This window comes from Helicoverpa armigera, chromosome 4 (assembly GCF_030705265.1).
Source record: "Helicoverpa armigera isolate CAAS_96S chromosome 4, ASM3070526v1, whole genome shotgun sequence".
Classification (NCBI taxonomy): Eukaryota; Metazoa; Arthropoda; class Insecta; order Lepidoptera; family Noctuidae; genus Helicoverpa; species Helicoverpa armigera.
Genome location: NC_087123.1, coordinates 920,826 through 935,050, shown reverse-complemented (window position 1 = coordinate 935,050; position 14,225 = coordinate 920,826). Strand labels below are relative to the sequence as shown.

At 34.0% G+C, this 14,225-nt stretch overlaps 3 protein-coding genes across 3 annotated transcripts; 2 read left to right on the top strand and 1 right to left on the bottom strand.

Moving 5' to 3' along the window:
• Positions 1-196: 196 nt before the first annotated feature.
• Positions 197-2,686, top strand: LOC110370466 (E3 SUMO-protein ligase NSE2). The gene is made up of 5 exons (XM_021326278.3): positions 197-460; positions 887-1,037; positions 1,379-1,428; positions 1,567-1,687; positions 1,993-2,686. The coding sequence occupies exons 1-5, from the start codon at positions 269-271 to the stop codon at positions 2,130-2,132; spliced, it is 654 nt and encodes a 217-aa protein (XP_021181953.3). The 5' UTR covers positions 197-268; the 3' UTR covers positions 2,133-2,686.
• A 29-nt stretch (positions 2,687-2,715) lies between these two features.
• Positions 2,716-9,531, bottom strand: LOC110370485 (GTPase-GDP dissociation stimulator vimar). Its single transcript, XM_064034230.1, has 7 exons — positions 9,354-9,531; positions 8,529-9,278; positions 8,118-8,285; positions 7,587-7,769; positions 7,001-7,267; positions 6,437-6,600; positions 2,716-6,161 (listed from the first exon to the last, which is right to left on the bottom strand). Exons 1-7 carry the CDS (start codon positions 9,358-9,360, stop codon positions 5,733-5,735), a joined length of 1,968 nt encoding a protein of 655 aa, XP_063890300.1. The 5' UTR covers positions 9,361-9,531; the 3' UTR covers positions 2,716-5,732.
• A 2,619-nt stretch (positions 9,532-12,150) lies between these two features.
• LOC110370483 (uncharacterized) lies at positions 12,151-14,223 on the top strand. The gene is made up of 3 exons (XM_021326304.3): positions 12,151-12,532; positions 12,704-12,935; positions 13,850-14,223. The coding sequence occupies exons 1-3, from the start codon at positions 12,414-12,416 to the stop codon at positions 14,096-14,098; spliced, it is 600 nt and encodes a 199-aa protein (XP_021181979.3). The 5' UTR covers positions 12,151-12,413; the 3' UTR covers positions 14,099-14,223.
• The last annotated feature ends 2 nt before the right edge of the window (positions 14,224-14,225 follow it).

Genomic DNA, 14,225 nt, shown 5'->3' with positions numbered 1-14,225 from the left:
GATTGCATGCAGATTGCCCTCCATACTAACGTCATCCCATAAATCATGTCTTCAATTTAACAAAGTTGTTTAGGGTTCTTTATGCTGCCTTTGCTCGAAAAAAAGTTCAACTGTCACAAAAATGTCACTGTCATATGTCATGAAATTTTTAAAACAAAATGGCGGGAATTGTTTTGTTTGTTTGTTGACCTCTTGCAAAATTGTTGTTGAGTCAAGACACAATTCGCTTTGCTGTTTTATTTTAATTACTAACTTATATAACGTTACAATGGCAGACAATGACTTAGCCGACTTAAGAAAACAGTGCATTACTAGCTTGTATTTGTGTACAGACAATGTATCAAAATATTTAGATAGAGAGAAAGAAGCAGAATTTGATAAACTGAAGATGTTTGTGCAGCAGTATTGCACTTTAGAAGCCCAGCAAGATGTTACTATTGAAGCTATGGAAAGAGCAAAGGTGACTAAACAGTTTAAGTACTTGAGCTATATATTTTTTAGGTTACCTATCTTTAATTTGCCTAGAAGCTGTGTAGGCCTGATTAAATTTAGCATAAGTACAGGTATCGTCATTATTTACAACCAAGGATAGCCTTTGGAGAAGGAGTTTTCATTAAAAGTTATACATTCTACTGTCATTTCATTACAATGCCTGAGATACATGTAATTTGCTATTGATGAGTCATAATCATAATCTTCCTCTTTCAACAACCACTTCAAACTTACATAGATAGTAAATTTACAGTCCAACATTGCAATTAATTACAAAATATAGAGTAAATTAATATCTATGTCTTAACTCCTATAGACTGAATTAATTACCTTTTACAAGCTTTTGTTCATCCTTCAATGCAAATGAGGTCTAATTACCGTCAAATGATTCCAGAGAGAGACTGATACCTCAAATATGGACACCCTGGAAGAGAGGTTTCAGTCACACTTGTCAGCTTTAGCTGGAAAACGCCTCAAGATCGACAACCACCCATATATGATGGAATTCAAGAAAAGAATACAACAAGGAACAGAAAGTGCCTCAAGTAAGACCATTACTTATGTTAATTATGTACTAGTGGTGTTCCCCTTGTAGACTGGTTCAAACTGGTACTTTTGTATGTCCCAACATCTAAGGGAACTATTCCCTAGATATAGATTAAAAAAAGCCTATATGGCATTCTATATAGGCTATATTACTGGCAAAATACAAACAATCCCAAAAACTCCTTATTATAATTATATTAGTGGGATATCACATTTTAAATATATGTGAGTTTGAGTGATGATGCTAACATCATTCTAATTAATTAGTTGTACTGCAGTTTGTAATTGATCACTGTACTTCCTCATGGTTATTTTAATGTACTAATTATGTATTTTACAGATAATTTGGATGAATCAGACTTAGCCATAACTGAATCACAGGATCAATATGTAAGTATCAACTTAATAGTTTCAGAACAACCTTATTCCATTAGTATATTTTGTTTTTGTTCAACATAAATTATCAAAACTGAATTTACTATACATATGTATGTATACTGCTCTGTTTATAATTGAAGTTTGTTTCAGTTGGATCCCATCACAAAGAGGCCAGTCACAGACCCAGTAAAGAACTCAGTTTGTGGCCATATCTATGAGAAAGATGCTATTTTGAATTTGATCTCCACCAAACCTAGAACTAAATGCCCAGGTAATTTGTATGATATATTCTGTTTAAATACATTTTGGATCTTAAAGCTTTCTTAATGTATCTCATTGTTATCACTTCACACTCATTGTATATTATTTGTCTTATGTTATACTGTTCCCCCAATTTTACTGCATCCTGGCAGATCCACTTTCAAACTCTTTACTTTCCTTGTCTATCACCACAAAACTAGACTATCTATGTACAAACTGTCATTCAAAGTAGTTTAGTAGTTTTGCAATTTTTAAAAGATAAACTAAAAATCATAGCGTATTCATATTTTTAACCCACAATTATTCTTATTACAGTGGCCGGCTGCGGCAACAGGGGACCGATACTACGTGACCATCTCATATCAGATGAAGAACTGAAGTTCCGCATGACCATAAGCAAACATTCCACCATGATTCAGGAGCGATCGTACTTACAACTTGATGATACTGTATGATTTAATCATTATATTGGCTATGTAGTTCATAAGTTGGTACACCACAAATGATAAGAGTGCAAAATCCATTGATTTTTTTCTTTTGAATAAAAGTCAAAGTCAAATCATTTATTTCATTTAGGCCTTTACAAGCACTTATGAACGTCAAAATTATAACTAAGTTTGATTCTAGTTGTTAAACTTTTCAAAGGCTTAAAAATGATTCATTCCGTAATACGAGATCCACTGGTGTGCCGATAACGCACACAAATGTTCCTTCTTGTCTACTTTCTCTAGCAAGTAACAAATTGATTGTCATAATTTCTAAAATATTCGCGAAACTTAGAACAAAGTGTAGTGATCAATTCTGTGCAACAATTGTGTGGTGAAATGTCCACAATATGTTAATTGTGCTGTTTTGTATCTAATGCTTAACCAATGTTTTTTTTTTTGCATTCAGCAATATTGTGCCAACTCTTTTAAGTTTACTTATTTAATCAAGTAAGTAATTACATTATTATATTTCTCCAAGTAAACTTAAGTAAATATTGTAAATAAAGATTTTTCTATATTAATTTGAATTTTCTTGAAATAAAACAACAGATACATGTAGAATATAATGTATTTTAGCGAAAATCTATTAATATCTATAACAATGCTTTTTTTATTCAATACATTTTATCATCAAGATTAGTCACACTCGCTTTGAGTTTTATTGTTTATTTTAGAGGCCTAAATTTATACTTTTTTTACCATGATGACCAAGTAGTGCAAATCTGAGCTTACCATATTTATAATGGCAATAATGTATGGACTTTAGTATGCTCAGTCATTCCTTTTTGCACATTTTTATACACTTTTGCCCATCTTTATATATAATGATGCAAGAAACAGATCAGTTGGTTATGTTAGGTGTATTCAATGAATATGTAAAATAATACAAAAATGGGTTCCAATCTTGATGACAATATATTGATAATAATAATTTATAAATATTGGTCCATAAAACTATATCAATAAAAGTGCATTAACAAGATTAATATTTAACACTAATAAACTATAAAGCTCAATATGCTAATATTTTAAATCGACCAGAAAAATGTTGGAAAAGGTGAAAACTAGTGTAAAACTATAGAAATGGATGTATAACTTGAATAATACAAAATATGTTGATAATTAATAAATGCTTGAAGCTGGCTTCAGAACTCTTTTCTGGTCGAACTACATGGCATGAAACTTTGGAAAAAAATTGAAAATAGCACTTTTATACTTAAAATTAACATTTAGGTGGTTGGTTTCATTAAATCTTTGTAACAACCTATTTTTTCACAGTAAGGTGGGTGGGGATTGATGATAATAATTGTTAGGCCTTATGGCTGAGCAGAATAGAATACCCCTAATAAAGGAGTATGTATCGAAAGAGTTTTATTAACGAAAACTTTGCTTTACAACTGTGTTGCCATTTAATGTATAAATGCTACTATGGTAAAATAATGCTTGTAAAATGAGCTTGGTTATTGATTTGAAAATATTTTCAGTACATTCCTGTAGATATAAAGCTGGGCTTATTGCAATAACCTTGTCAAACTCACTTTATTAGACCCACAAATACTGTTCTCAGATAAAAAAAAGTGACAAGGTTCTATTGAAATGTGATATCATCCCACATTGACAGCCAGCTACAAATACACAATTATAATAATCAATATGTATAATAGAATTGACGAAAAGACAAAATAAAACTAATACATTAGTGAACACACATATTTAGCGTAGTCTAACAATACTAGGGTATCTAATTGTACACTTTACGAGTCAAGCGCCAATCCAAACTATTCAATAAGTGCACTATCGGATTATCAAAATTCTTACGATTAAAGTGAATAGGATTAGAAACACGCCTCTACCTAACATATTTCTATTTTTGCATAGAAAATAAAAACATGGCAACATTTGTTTTCATTCACCGTTATGTTTAAACTTCTATTTTTTAAATCCTGTAACAACATTGGAAGATTACGTATTTTCCGACCAACCATTTGAACGAGAAATATGTGCGTTCATATAGCTTTCACAATCTTGAATAACAAAGCTTTCACAATAGCTTTCACAAGAGTACAAAAATAATTTTGAATATTTTATTTTGTTAACAGTGTAATTCTTTCTGGTTTGCGTTCAGAGGCGTGCCCTCACTAAGTTCGTAACTATGACGATAAATAAGCTTTGCGTACTAAATATTAAAAAATTGAATTATTTAATATTACAGTATATAATTCACTATGTGAATCTACATTGTACTTTGAGTATTCATCAGTATTGCTATTATTTTGTATGTGATTACGTTTTAAAATACAACCGTTATTTTTTTTTACTTGATCAGAAATTAATGACAAATTAGGAGTTCACACAATCTATGGTAGGTAATAAAGATAGAATCGTGAGTTGGAAAGAAATTGGTTTTTAATTAGGAGAAGAAATGTAAATGTAAATAATGATATTTCTGGTCTTCTGATGTAAGATTTGTAATTAATTTCTGATTCAATAGACAAGCAAGCTATCATAGATTAGATACACTGACAGTATAAAAAGGCAAAGTTTAAAATGTTGGAATGTAAAAATTCGAGAGAATCGCAAAAATAAATGTCTTATATACGAAAATACGCATAAACATCACACAGTAAAGTTTAAATGCACAAAATTCTAGCTTTTACCGAAGTAGAGAAATATTTAAAACTATGACTAGAGAGAGAAGTCAAAAAGCTTACAAAAATGTAGGAGGATTTGTTTTTTTATTAATATCTCGATATTCTCTGATACCCGGTTATAATAACTCAAAAATCCAGGATCAGTTTTTAATACCCACAGGTAAAATAAACAGTCGTTATTCTTGGTAACCGGGCATACATCTATAAAAGTTGTAGAATACTATTTAAAATTAAACTAGCGACAATAACCACTTGATCTTAAAATAAATGTAATAGTTTCTATCATGATTATCACACATGCAAATAGACTAAGAATTGATTAAATAATTGCTCGAAAATTAATATTTACTACAAATATTTTTTGGCTAGACAGAAGCCAAATAAGTACTCGTATTTCGCAACCACAGATAAAACAATGATTGGAGTACTCACGATGACATAATGGCGGATTTTCCTCCAAGTTCATAATTATGTTGTACCTGGTTTATGGTTCAAGAAATTTTAATTTGCGATAAGGTAATAGGAAAACTTCATTTGTATAATCAGCTGTGGTTCTTATGTAACAATAATAAGTTGGTCTGCTTGAGTTAAATCTATCCCCTCTTTTGTTCAAAACCAGGTGTTATTAACAATTAGAACAAAACCATTGGTACTTAATAATAAAGTCACACTCAACCATGCTCAACAAAATTGGCCAGTTCGATAATCAAGCCTAAAACATTTGTGGCCTTACTACAAAAACTTTAAACCCTGTTTTACACTTGTCTAATAAAATTTTGGCTACAAAATGAACCATATGTCAACGTCATAATTTGAAATTTTTTTAGACAAGGCATAAACTGACGTTTAAAAGTTTTTGTGGTAAGACGGTTGGTGTTTCTCTTCAGACAACTTGATTGCAATGTAATGGAAAAGCTTATTCCCCTTTCCCATTATTTGATATTGCTGAGAAAACACCAAAAATACAAGACTTCATGTCGGCGGTCAAATCATTCCTTGAATCTGAGAATTTCATTAACCATTCGTGAACTTTAGCTTCTTTGTAATCAAATGCGAGTTTATTATTCTTAGACGTTATGTCTAAGAACGCGAGTAAATTCTCGGCTACCTCAACGGGCATTTTCGCGCAGTTGGTATCAATAAGGATCGTGACGTGCTTACCGATTTCCGACTTTATTAACTGGGCGACAAAGTTCTTTTCGTAGTCATAGTCTGTTTGGCTTTCAGGAGAGAGTTTCTTGAGTGATTCTATGGCGAGAAGTGTGAGAGCTAGAATAGCTTCGTTCTGCATCAGTGAGTGAGATGCGACCAGCATGTTGACTAGACTTGATATGCAGCCATCCACCTGTGAAAGTAAAAAAAACTTAATGTGCTACTATTAATTGGGGATCTTTTTTTTTAATATAAAAGATTTGGAGTAATGAAGCGATCGCCACGATGTTAAAAACTTCCTCTGAAATGAGACGTTATTCATGTATCAAACATGCGCAGCAGGGGATTTGCGTAGTGGCCTAACGTAGAAGCTAACTTTGGATAGGGGTATTATTTGAAAATAAAATCACGTAGTGACGTTCTAAAGGTATCTTGAACTCGATACATTCTTGCCCTGGTTATTAGTACCTCGACGATATGCCTCCAGTGTGTGTGGTGTCGTAGCTGTCGCACGGCCCAGGCGAGCAGGCGCGGCGCCTCGCCCGCCGCGCCCGCGTGCTCGCCCGCCTGCCCCCAGCGCGCCACGGCCGCCAGCGCCGCCGAGTTACTGGCTAGCTGCATCGCCACGCCCTCTGTACAGTGGGGAGTGAGTTATTGTTGGTGTGTACTCCATTTGTTAGGTAATCCGTGACTTTAGTAACACACATTTTTAGTAACACAGCTATTTTCCGTGTTTTTTTTTTCTTTCATGTCGGCTACCAATACTTTACGAAATATGTTGTTGATATGTAAACAAACTAATATTAATATAACCGCGATAAAATCTGTAAAAGTAGTTTTATTTAAATGTCTAATAATCGCGTAAGTTTCAGAAATCATATAATTTTATTTAAAAACATGGTGAAATATTACCTACTTTTCAGAAATGAATATGGTTTCATCACATATCGGCGAGCTCGACTTTGCAGCAAATATCATAAAAATTAAATAATAAGCAACAATATAAAAAAAAAAAACAAAATCAAAACCAACCTTGCCCATCCACCAGCAACCTAATCGTAGCCAACAACTTATAAGCCACATGATGATCTTCAGTATTAGGCAGCGCATTCATCAGCATCGGTCCAGCCCTGCCCTGAGCGGCTGCCACACGTTTGTTACCGACCGGCACAGACAAGTTACGTAGGGACGATAACACTGCATGTTGTACTTTGATCACTGTGACTGAGTCTATAGGGTGCTTCTTTTCAGGATCTTTCTGCATTTGAATGCTGAAGCTGTTGTATACTTCGAATATATCTGGAATATCAAAAATAATTTAGAATAATTGTGGATTGTAATAAAATCTTATTGTTTTCTTATTAATGCCATCTTGAAAACATCTGATATTTTTTTTGGCAGTCAGGACCAATTTTCAGTTGCTTATGAGAATGCGGCAGATAGAAGAGTATGGCAGGAGAAAAGATGTTGCGCCGACCTAAAATTAAATTGGGATAAGGGCAGGAAGCTGTTTATGATATCATGGATTTTATTCAAATGAGAGTGCATAAAACATGCCTTCAGACTTAAAACCATAACATTTCAAACTCTTATATAAAGGAAACCAAATTGGTCTTACCCAACAGCTTATCAAAAATCTTGTCCTGCATCATATGGGTGCAGTAATCGTCTTGTCTAGCAAAGTTACCGACAGCCAGTACAGCGGTGGTCAGTAGCTGATAGTTAGTGGAGTTCAGCCACTTCACCACTGTTTGATATACTTCACCCACTCCGTTGTTGTAGAGAATGTGCATTGCTTCATCTAGGGAATAGAAACATGGAATTTGTTAAAACTGACATTTCATAGAATTTTTCACTAAAAAGGAATTATATGTTTTTTGACTACAGTTGCTAGCAAGCTATCTTTTGTGTGATTTAACATTATAAGGCATGATTTAGCAGGAGTAATGTATTGACTTGCCTAGTTAACTGAGTTAGGAATTCAGAGAAGTTGGTTCATAAGAAAAGACTAAGCAGATGGTGATGATGAAACCACCAATTTTGACTCAAACTTTTCAGCTTAAAACATCTTTTCTTTTTAAATGTCTTATAAAATGTTGTTGAACCCTTTTATTAAATTATATGGTCTACCTGATGTAGTGTATTTTACCTCCAGTCAACACAATGATGACCAGCTCACAGGCTTGCTTCATGATAGCTTCCACTTCTGAATCATCAGCATTGAGTTCCCCGGCCTCATGCCTGGCGACCAGCTGCTCCAGTCGAGAACACACCAGTTGTACCCCTTCCTCTTTGGCTATTAGGGTCTTTACGGATTCTGTAAAACCAAATTAGAATTGTTCCATGATATATATTCCATGAAACTAATATTTACTGAAAAAACCTGTAAGTCAAATAAATATAGGATTTACTGAAATCTATTTTTTACTTCTGTTATGATTGGCCAAACAGTCCAGGAATAACAACAAGCAAAAGATTAAGTCATAAAAAAAAACATATCTTCACAATTGACGTGTATATTGAACAGTATTTACATTATAACCTCTAACAAAATACCTACCATGTTCAGCCTGAGCGTGCAAATGATCAAGACAGAGTTCTGATATCTCCACATTAGATGTTTCCTTCAGCACTCTCAGTACGGTCTTATTAATCACCTCATTGTACAACAACTCCGGAGTGTTATCATTTATAACACTCAAGATCAACAAACAAGTTGACACTGTATCATCATCAAAATCTGGCTTCTTCAGCTCTATAGTCAATATTCTTTGCACCAGATCGACCACACCTCCTTGGTATATAGACTCTGTGAACTCCGCACCACCTATACCAAAGTTTAGCAGAGATTTACTCGATAAAGTTTGTATTTCCTGTAACTGCATGTCTATGCTCTTTTCCAGGAGTTTTATGAGGGTTGTTATACCATCGAGGGAGATGATGGTACGTCTCGCCGTGTCGCAGTCACAACACAAGTTGCCAAGAGCCCGGCAGCACTGCTTGACGAGCTCAACATTATCCGTGGTAGTTTCTTTCCTCAATATGTCCAGTATAGGGCCTATTATGTCTTTTACAGCGTATGTCTCGCGCTTTTCTTCACATTTAACAAGTTCTGCGATTGCCTCTATACTTAACTGCACAATTTCTTGGTCACTGCTCGTTATGAGAGATTTAATGCAGGAGGATACGTCATATTCGTAATCTTTCCCGGTTTTAATTATGTCGTTGAGTTTTGCTTTCAGTTCGTTCACATTGGTTATATTCTGAATGACCAATGTCTCAAAAGATGTTGATTTCTTAGCAGAAGTGCCTAAAATAGCGATAATATTAATACTTAAGAATAAAATTTAATTACAATAAACTAATCTTTCTTTACCGCTCTTACCGTCCATTGTATATGTTCAGCGAATGAAAAATAGGAGAGATCAAGCTTCGTTATGATTTAATTTATAAATGGGCTGTTTTTGTTACACACATAATTTAATTTATTGAAATAATATAGAAAATACAAAGCAAGAAAACTGGTTGACAAGACTACCCAATCAATCGAAAGCTGTCAATGTCAATGCGTTTTATTTTTGCGCTAACAGACATGTTTCAGTTACATCGCTCCATGCAAAGAGTAAAGTAATATATAGGGAAAAGAGAGCCCTCTTGCGTGATAATCATGCAAACCTATTTGTCAATGCGCCATCTCTCTCTAACTTGGCCCCGAACTACCTACATAGCTATAGCTATAAAAATATATATGCATCATATTCATAACATTTTCTATTAGGGTAAATAGCACCATGTAACTATAACATTGGTTATCGTTATAGTTACATTATGCTACTTACCCTAATAGAAAATGTCATCGTTAATATAGTAAAAGGTCGAAGGAAAACAAATAATTATTATGTATTATTACTTTTTATACGCGTGTACGCAGAATGCAAAAACCGCCATATTGATATTTTGTTATGATCGATGATCGGTTTTGTTAAGTTACTTGGAATACTGACACCAGGTCTTTTTAGATTAAAATTGATATTTGTGCTTTTTCAAACCGTATTTAATTTATTCGCCTAATTTATCTTTTTTTTTAAGTGTCTAATATTTTCCTCATACTTTTCTCTAATTAATATTGCACAAATAATTTTATATTGACAAACAAAAACGATTATAGTGTAGTGCCATCTGTTGGTAATTTAAAGTATCTTTTAGATAGTAAATAGTTTCCGGGCCAAATAAAAGGTGGCGACTCTTCATTCACTTAGCTGTCAAAATGTACGGAGTGTCTCCCCCCTGGCTCCATGGTTATGGTTAATTTAAAACAATACGTAATATTGCACATCGCCTTACTTATTATAATAAATTCGAAATTAACTTAGTCCATTCGGTTGTCATACACAAAACTAGTCGTTTTGTTAACCTACTGAACCAATTTAAATAATAAATAATATAAAATAATAAATAAATAAAAATCTTTATTTTCTCTTCAATTACAGTGTTAAGTACATTACAATACAGGTTGCTTTTGTAAGAGAATGGTGTCTGTTTAAGGTTACCCCTGTGTTACAGATCACCATTTATCCTTTTGAATATTATACAGCACATTTTGTAAGGAGAGAGGCAAATAAAAATCCTTAATACAACTATCTCTATTATCATAATGCCTGTATCACAAATAATTTAAGATAAAATAGGAAAGAGCAAGCAAACATAAGTCTCTGCACTTATTATTGCACATAAATATTTAGATATACATGTAACCCAAAACTTAACATACAATTATGGTTTCTTCCACTTAAAAATACACATTATCAAAGAATAAGTAATAATAACATAATGCCTGTATCACAAATAATCTAAATATATAAAACTCAAAGGTGACTGACTGATTGACTGACTGACTGACATAGTGATCTATCAACGCACAGCTGAAACCACTGGACGGATCGGGCTGAAATTTGGCATGCAGGTAGATGTTATGACGTAGGCATCCGCTAAGAAAGGATTTTGATCAATTCTACTTCCAAGGGGATAAAATAGGGGATAAAAGTTTGTATGAAACTTTGTCAATTTTAAACCGATCGGACTGAGACTTTGCATGCATAAAGCTACTATGGCGTAGGCAACTCCTAAGAAAGGATTTTGATAAATTCCATCCCTAAGGGGATAAAATAGGGGATGAAAGTTTGTATACATCTTCTTAGATTTTATGAAGAAGTCCTGATGACGAATCAGAATTTTATGATGACGTTCGCTTAAATACGATTTTGATTAATTCAACCCCCATTCAACCCCCACGGGTGATAAAATAAGGGATGATGAAGGATGTAAAATGTATTAGTCTGAACCTATCAGTACGTAATGGAACGAACAAAATAATGTTTAGTTCTAAATGTTGAGAAGTTCTTAAATGCAACAGGGGAAACTGTAGGTATTTATACCACGAATCCCATTAATACCTAACAATATCCCGTTCGAATTTAAACGATTACAGTTTCCCCTAAAAGTCTGCTTTGCCATGACAATAAATAAGTCTCAGGGGCAAACTCTCAAATTTGCGGGTATTGACTTGAGAGAACATTGCTTCTCTCATGGACAGTTTTATGTTGCTTGCTCACGAGTACCTAAGTTCACCCAATAACTTAATAGTTTTAGCGCCTAATGACAGGTTAGTAAAGAATATTGTGTACAAAGAAGTTTTGTAGGCCCTAATTTTTTACACACGCTAAACAAAAGTAAAGCCGCAAAAACCATACCTAATTAATAATAATACTTCTTAACGCGAGCGAAGCCGCGGGCAAAAGCTAGTTTAAAATAAAATAGGAAAACGCTAAAAATAAAAGCTAAATACTTGGTATATAGGTACGCAGATAATCTAGGGCCCAAGAAATGATAAAGCCTACCTACTTTTTTAGGCACAGGAAATATTTAGAAATGCAGGGTACCTACTTATTCAGCGAATATTTCGTTTTCACAAAATGTTTTTTGACTCACACTGAACAAGTTCTTTTTACCTTTATTTTACGGCCATCTTTGCGTATATGAGCCTGCAGAAAACATAAAAAGAAAGTTGGAGTGTTAATTAATTATAATTTTATAACAGAAATGTTATAGTTACATAAGTTACATTCATTTGATTTAGCTATAAAATCAGGTGGGATGACGCCACAGTTCAACGTTTCCAACGATAGTTACGCTCGTGTACAGAAAAATACCTATAAACTTAATTATGCAATTGAAAAATTATCCATAAAACATGGATGATTGTTTTCTGTGACCTTGACGGAAAATTTTATAACTGGCATATGGTGGAAAACATTAGGCGGGCCTATAAAAAAGTCGTAAAATACCGCAGGGCATATTGGTCATATATAATACCACAAAGCTGAAATATTTAGCTATTAATTTGATATTTGTTGACCAAGAAGAATAATTAGTTACAAGAATAACCATGGACTTACATATCGCGTTCTGTTGTTTAATATTCGTGCATTTAGTTGATGCGAAGACAAATGTTACTAACTCGGATACAAAGAAGCCGAATACAACTGTTTTGGAAGATGGAGCTGGGTAAGTACGTGATGCAAGTATGAACTGATTTCAAAGCTGCAATATAAAAGCTGGAATAATTAAATTCTTATTACAAAGAAAAATAGACAAAGGCTTATCAAAGCCATACCAAGGATACTTTTTTACTGATCTAATTGAAAAACGTTTTTATAATAATACATTTGCCCTTAGAAATAAGAAGACGAAAAATCAAAGCAATTTATTCATAAACTTTAACAACTTGGAAGCTCACGTACAACCTCTGCCCGAGCTGAAGGAAAAGTTACCTCGGCTGGCTGTATACACATCACTCTTCCAAGGTGCGAGGCACGAAGATGACGAGAGAGTGTTTAGGAAGAGGTTTGACTTTGAAGCCCAGCCTGAAGGCCAGAAAATCATCACTAAAGGACTGTTTGATTGCCTAGTAAGTACTAGCCTGCTCAATTCGATTCTCATTCTGAACATTCTAATTCTGCTCTATCGCCACCTGAGGGATTCTCTGGCTCAAGTCTTTTCTGTACCTACTAAAATTTATTGAAAGTTCAGTAGACTTGGTGTGACCGGGCAGTCTGTGTTAAATTCGCTTTTAAAATATTAGTTAGTAAGAATATTTTTTTAGCAAGTGCATACGGTTCCACCGCAGGGCAAAGGTCACCCCAATTTGTCTCCACACCTCTTATTAATTAGTGAGGATATAAGAACCTTTTCGTTATTCTCTAGCTAGAAGGTAGATCTAATCAAATATTCAATGCACAAACTACAGGACCAGTTTATTATAGCTTTAAGTATTTCTTATTTTTAGCAGTTACCACGTAAGCAAAAACAATTTCTAAAGTCATCCACAAAATAATGTTATTAGCTTTAATTAAAACTTAAAAATACGGCAAAAAATCCTCGTCTTTCGCCAGGCGCATAAGTACTTTCCTAATTCAGTTTTGATTGCTCATGCACATGGAGGCAGGCCATAAAGTGCACTGCAGTACCAAATTAATTTTAGAGATAAGATAAGACTTAGATATTTAATCAAGAGTTGCCAGTGCTTAACAATTGAATTTTCGCCTTTAATGTACCTACAAAATCTTTACAAGCACCTTTCTATGGCCGTGTTTATTTTTCTATGTTAAATCTACGTTTTTTTATAAGAACTGGCCATGTTGCTCAATAGTTGTGATCTAAGTAGGTACTTTTATGCTTTCCCTGTCGAAGACATGTCTTGGTAGACTATTGAAGAAATTAGTAGACCTAGACTGGTAGGTACCTACCTTGTCGAAGATGTTTCTCGGTAGTTTATTTAAGAAATTAGTAGACTGATAATAATACAAATTTCCTATTTTATAGCTGACGTACTTGGCACTAGAGTCGACCGTAGGAATTCCCGTGCTGCTGAGAGGAGGCGTCGGTTACAGGCACTTTACGGCAGTGGTCAGGTCAAAACCGTACAAAGAATTGAAAGGACAAGTAAGAGCCTACTGTCGGAAAAACAACGTGGAAAAACAAACAGCAGTCGAAATGGATAAACCACAAGCAAAAAGAAGGAGGTTCTATTTCGGAGACCGTCTAAACGAAGATAATGATTCGTCTTCATAGCATTGCTAAAATTGGTACCTAGTTTAAAATTACTGGTTGTCTATGAGATTAATTAAATACACCTATGTATTAGGTACAGACTGCCGTTCTGAAGTTGGCTGCTTTAGCTTAGTGACTTTGTAACAGT